The sequence below is a fragment of the Otolemur garnettii genome, unplaced genomic scaffold, assembly GCF_000181295.1.
Source record: "Otolemur garnettii isolate 467f Iridium unplaced genomic scaffold, OtoGar3 scaffold00211, whole genome shotgun sequence".
Classification (NCBI taxonomy): Eukaryota; Metazoa; Chordata; class Mammalia; order Primates; family Galagidae; genus Otolemur; species Otolemur garnettii.
The window spans coordinates 2205071-2211136 of NW_003852606.1; the positions used below are offsets into that span (position 1 = coordinate 2205071).

A 6066-nucleotide genomic window follows, 5' to 3' on the forward strand; every position below is an offset into this window, starting at 1 on the left:
TAGAGACTCAGAACCTGATATGGAGACAGCAGCCTCAGACTGGGGGTTGTTGCCGTTTGCCCCGTCCCCATTTGAGGCTGGGGAAGCAATAGGCCTTTCCCTGACTTCAGTGTCGGCCATGCCAATACCCATCATCTGGCTTCTATTGCCCCAGAAGGCTAAGCCTGTATACTGGTTCTCCCTGGTAGACTCCATAGTCTGGGCCCCCACCCATCCCTCCTTCAGACCCAGGGTTCCAGGCCCCAAATATCCTCCTACCTCAGTCCCTTCTCCACCAGGAATCTGGAACCTAAAAGGGACTCAGGCATCCTGAGTGTCCCCAAGCACAAGCCACCTTCAGTGCTTGGGTATGCAGTCAGTCCATCCCTTTGAAGAAACCAATACTTTGTACCCTTTTTTTATTGTGGGACCTGGCTGCCATTACCCATAGGTACCCAAGATCCAGAAGGCAATCAGCATCTGCCCCCTCACAGACGTAGCCTGTCCCCTTGAGGATCCTACAAGGCCAGCTTCAAGGCCAGCTGCCCATCCTGCTCCTGCTGCTAGAGAGGTAAGGCCCAGCACTTCTTCTTCTTTTTTTTAAGCAATAGAGTCTCACTATGTCGCCTTGGGTAGAGTGCTGTGGCATCACGGCTCACAGCAACCTCAAGCTCTTGGGCTTAAGCGATTCTCTTGCCTCAGCCTCCCAAGTAGTTGGGACTACAGTCGCCCACCACAATACCTGGCTATTTTTTGGTTGGAGTTATTATTGTTGTTTGGCAGGCCCAGGCTGGATTCCAACCCGCCAGCTCCAGTGTATATGGCTGGCGTCCTAGCCACTGAGCTACAGGCACGGAGCTTGGGCCCAGCACTTCTACAAAGCCACCCATGCAGCTCTGGGATGGAGTGTAGTACAACAGAACACCTGGGCCCCTGAGTGTGGAGCCTGGGAATGTGTGTGTGTGTGTGTGATGTATAGGGGGGACAATTCTGGAACTCTGGAGCAGGTGCTTGAAGCCAGGGCTGTGGGCTTCTTGGGTGTAGTTTGGGTTCAGGATTTTTGCCTTGAGCTTACTAGGTAGGATTCCTACTTCCTTCATCCCTAAGGTCTGGAAGGGCAGAGGCAAAAGCTCACATAGCTGAAAAAGACAAGTTAGGGCTTGAATTTGTTGGTCTTAGAAAAAGGAGGGGAGGGTGGCGCCTATGGCTCAAGGAGTAGGGCGCCGGCCCCATATACCAAAGGTGGTGGGTTCAAACCCAGCCCAGCCAAAAACTGCAAAAAAAAAAAAAAAAAAAAAAAGGAGGGGATTGTAGATCTAGATTCCTGAGGCCAGGATGCTTGGTACATGAGATGGTTGGGGGTGGGAGTATAAGTTACAAGGAAGGGGGTTTGGGGAGGGGAGGAGGCTGGGGCCTAGACCCCTGGGTCTGAGGGAAGAGGGACTGGGGATGCTTCCTTGTCTTTTGGGTGGATTGGAGCCAAAAGCCCCTGAAAGTGGCAGAAGCTTGCAGCCTAGCTTCTGGGTCCCTGTCCAGGATTTTCAGTTTTATTTTTATCTTTTTTGAGATAGGTTCTCACTCTGTCACCCAGGCTAGAATGCAGTGGCGTTGTCATAGCTCACGGAGAGCTCAAACTCATGGGCTTAAGGGATTTTCCTACCTCAGCCTCCTGAGTACCTGGAACTACAAGCATGTGCCATGAAAGCCCAGCTAATTTTTCTATTTCTTGTAGCGATGTAGTCTCACTCCTGCTCAGGCTGGTCTCCAACTCCTGGCCTCAAGTGAACCTCCTACCATGGCTTTTCAGGGTGCTGGGATTAAGGGTGTGAGCCACAGTGACTGACCTGGCCAGGATTTTTAAAGCTCATAGGTCAGCTTCCCGAAGCCTTGTTAAGGGCAGAGTCCGAGCGCCTGGACTGAGTCCCTTACAGAGACACAGACTGCCTGGGGAGGCAGGTGCTGGATTTGGGACTTTCAGTACCCAATGACCTGCGAGTTCTCAAGAGGCAGCCTTGAGGGTGCATTCAGCGCTGCCTCTGCAAGGCATGTGGTGGGCGACAGGGGGCGCCAGAGATTCACGACCCCGCCCCCAGGGGCGGAGCCTCCCCAACCGGACTCCTCCTCCGGTCCGCCTCCCTCTTCCCCGCTCCTGCGCGGCCGCCGGGTCTGGCCTCGGCTCCCCCTCCCAGGTTCCCCCCTCCCCGGAGCGGAGCCCACCCGAGGTTCCTTTCTCTCCCCTCTGAGCCCGTTGCCGGGCCAGAACAGCAGCCTCCGGGGGTGCAGAACCCCGCCAGCCTGCCTCGCTCCCGCTCAGCCCTGCCAGAGGCCCCCAGCCATGAATCTCTTCCGATTCCTGGGAGACCTCTCCCACCTCCTGGCCATCATCTTGCTACTGCTCAAAATCTGGAAGTCTCGTTCGTGTGCTGGTGAGAGACCCACCTGGGTGGGAGAAGGGGAGAGACTGCGGGAGTGGGGGACGTCCCAGGACTTGGGAAAGGGTTTGGGGGCACTAGTCCCCCCACTGCTTGCTGGGGGATCTTTCCACCAGGCTTTGGGTCGCCAGGGGGTCAGCTCCCTTCCCCTGACTGAAGGGGAGCAAACAGTTTAGTGGAGGTGGCTCCAGGCCCCAATTCAGCCTCCCAATCTGGGCAGCCCGAGGGTTCTTTCAGGGACTAAGAACAGGGAGCCATGGCAGGCGGGGTGGTGGCTGGGAGTTGGTGACGTGGACCGTGGCGGCCAGGAAGGGAGCAGGAGGGAGGTGACGGGATCCCGGGGGCCAAGATCAGGTGGGGTCCTCCCTAGGTTCAGCCTCGGGTCTAGGTTGGTGGTGGACTCTCAGGGGGACAGAGGTGGCTGTGAGGCCTAGCTTGGGATAGAGCCTCGGGCTGGAGTAGCTTCGGGGGCATGGGCTGCCCCCTGGCTGTGGGCTGTGGGAAAGTGCCCTGCTCAGGAGGGCGGGCTGGGGAGGCCTCTAGGGACAGCTGCACTCCAGAGCCACCTCCAGGCTGGTCCCAGGCACTGTGCTTCAGTTTTATAGCCCGTGCAACCCACCCTAGCCTCCTCTCTCTCTTCTTTCTTCTCTTTTCTCTCTCTGGGCCACAGGGATTTCAGGGAAGAGTCAGGTCCTGTTTGCTGTGGTGTTCACTGCCAGATATCTGGACCTCTTTACCAACTACATCTCACTCTACAACACATGTATGAAGGTAAGGGCTCCATTCCATCTCTAGGCTGCCCTAGGGTGCAGGAGCCAAGTATAGGATTCAGACTTTCAGGTCTGAGGGGAGAGGGCCTGGGGGCCTGGGCTTTCAGACTCCTGGATCTGAGCCTATTGGGGGTTCCCCCTCATCGTTCCCCCTTTCCTCACTCAGGTGGTCTACATAGCCTGCTCCTTCACCACAGTCTGGATGATTTATAGCAAGTTCAAAGCCACTTATGATGGGAACCATGACACGTTCAGGGTAGAGTTCCTCGTCATTCCCACGGCTATCCTGGCGTTCTTGGTCAACCACGACTTCACCCCTCTAGAGGTAGGCCCCTTGGTGGGACTGCTGTGTTGGTTGGATGGGGTATGGCAGAGCAGCTATGACAGCAGACCTTGGAAACTTCCTTCTGGACTTCAGTGTATGGGTTCTGAGGGTCAAATGGTATTAACATAATGGCAGCATATTCACTGTGTGCCAGATGCTGCTCTGAGTGTTTCACATACATTAATTTACTACTTTTCACAACAACCCCATTTTACAGATGAGGAAACTGAGGCTTCAGGGTCTAAATGACTAGTTCAAGATTATTTGCTTAGTAAGTACCAGACTGAAGAGCTCAGGAATTGGAAATAGCCAGGCTGCTTGGATTTGAAGTTCAGATCTGCTACTTTCTATAGCATGATCCTGGGCATGTGACTTGACCTCTCTGTGCCTCACTTTCACCATTTCTAAAATTTTGATCAGGACATTATGAGGATTTACTGACATTTGCAGAATTATTTGGTGTTGAGACACATACAGACTCTAGAATCAGAGCACAGGGATTCCCAGCCAGCCTCTACCACTTTGGGACAAGTCATGTAATGGGACTTGGGCAAGTCATGGGACTTTGGGCAAGTCATGTAATTTCTCTATGCTTCAGTTTCCTTGTCAGTAAAAAAGGAATAGTCAGTTCCTACCTCATTGGGTTCTAATAAGTGGCTGATATCTGTAAAGCACAGTGTCTGGCACGCGGTCCTTGTTAGTCTATTTCATGTCAAGGCTAGGTAAGTTATAAAGAAGAGGTTCATTTGGCTCACTTATGCAGCCTGCACAAGATGCATGGTGACAGCATCTGTTTCTGGTGGAGACGTCAGGAAGCCTCCACTCCTGAGGCAAAGAGGGAGCAGGTGTGTCACATGGTGAGAGAGGGAACTAGAGAGGGAGGAGGTAATACCAGACTCCTTTAAATGATCAGTTATTTTACAACGGGGAGAGCACCAAGCCATTAATAAAGGATCTGCCCCCATGACCCAAACATCTTCCACTCTGCCCCCACCTCCCAACACTGGCAATGAAATTTAAACATGAGATTTGGAGGAGGCAAGTATCCAAACTCTAACAAGGGAGGAAGTGCAATGTTAATGTTTGTTCAGTGCCTGAAGTAATTAGTACCATGCCTGATACTTTTACTTGCAAATGTTAGCTGTCATTTTTATTCCATGGTGTTTTGGTGGTATTTGTACAAACTCCTGGGAGGAATTTTGGGAGGGTCAGTACTAAATTTGTGATATCATTTCTCCTGGAGCCTCGGAGGAATCATAAATTCAGCATGACTTTTCCTCATTAGGCCTACTCCTGCCTGATAGAAAGCTATCCTTGGGTGACCAGACGTACCAGTGTTTTCAACAGAAGCTATAATTCAAGAGTTTTCAGGCAAGATAATCTTATTTAAAATTTTTTGCCACAGATTCAAAATATATTTCTAAAAGAACTGTGCAGGCCAGGAAAATCTGACAGAGGGTGACTTTGGCCCATGAGTCCCCAAAAGGAGACTGTATCATGCTGTGGTGAGAACCCTGGGCTTGGCTCTAGGCTCTGAACTTTGCAAACATATCATTGTTGCCACCTTCCTTAGAGAATTTATCCAAGCCCTTGATCTTCTCATAACTGTCCTGCTTATTAGGGATGAATGGACTCATTTTGCAGATGGGGAGATTAACTAAAGCAAGGGGAGGCACTGGGGCTGGACCAGAACCCAGGGGTCTTGACTCTAGCCTTTGTGGTTCCCTCATTCAGAGAGGGGGTGGTTACTTGTACAAAGTATGGGCACTGACTACTTACTTAGCCCAGAGCGGGGCATTCTAAATGTGTCATCATCCTGTCTGATCTCTTGGCCACCCGGGAAATAAGCATCCTCATTCCTGTTTCTTGGAGAACTGAGGTGAGGCTCAGAAAGGAATGTTCCTGGGATTTGAATTTAGTTCTGTCTGCTTCCAAACCCCATGCATGCTAAATAATAATTATTTATTTATTTTTCCTTTTGTTTTTTTTACTCACCACTATACTAACAAGGGAAAAAATTATTTTTTTAATTATAGAAGGAAAATAAGTCTTCTTTAAAAATGTAAACATTGGCTGGGCATCGTAGCTCATGCCTACAATCCCATCACTTGGGAGGCTGAGGCAGGTGTATTGCCTGAGCTCACGACTTGGCGACCAGCTTGAGCCAGAGCTAGACCTTTGTCTCTAAAAAATAGCTAGGTGTTGTGGTGAGCTCCTATAATCCCAGTGACTTGGGAGCCTGAGGCAAGAGGATCACTTGAACCTAAGAATTTGAGGTTGCTGTGAGCTATGACACTACAGCACTCTACCAAGGGTGACCAAGGTAATAAATAAATAAATAAAACAAAACAAAAATGTAGACCTCGTGTGGTACCTGTGGCTCAGTGGGTAGGGCGCCAGCCCCATATACCATGGGTGACAGGTTCAAACCTGGCCCTGGCCAGTTATAACAGCAGTGGCAACTGCAACAAAAATAGTAGCTGGGTGTTGTGGCAGGTGCCTGTAGTCCCAGCAACTTGGGAGGCTGAGGCAAGAGAATCACCCTAGCCCAAGAGCTGGA

At 51.2% G+C, this 6066-nt stretch overlaps 1 protein-coding gene across 2 annotated transcripts in view; it reads left to right on the plus strand.

The window, feature by feature from the left end:
• Nucleotides 1-2095: 2095 nt before the first annotated feature.
• Nucleotides 2096-6066, plus strand: part of KDELR1 (KDEL endoplasmic reticulum protein retention receptor 1) — a 10391-nt gene continuing 6420 nt past the window's right edge. For both annotated transcript variants that reach the window (XR_001161783.2, XM_003801529.2), the window contains exons 1-3: nt 2096-2405; nt 3082-3182; nt 3348-3506. Coding sequence is in view for 1 of the 2 variants with exons in the window: in XM_003801529.2 (XP_003801577.1) it covers nt 2315-2405; nt 3082-3182; nt 3348-3506 (351 nt within the window). In the remaining variant the exon portion in view is untranslated. The remainder of the gene's footprint in view (nt 2406-3081; nt 3183-3347; nt 3507-6066) is intronic.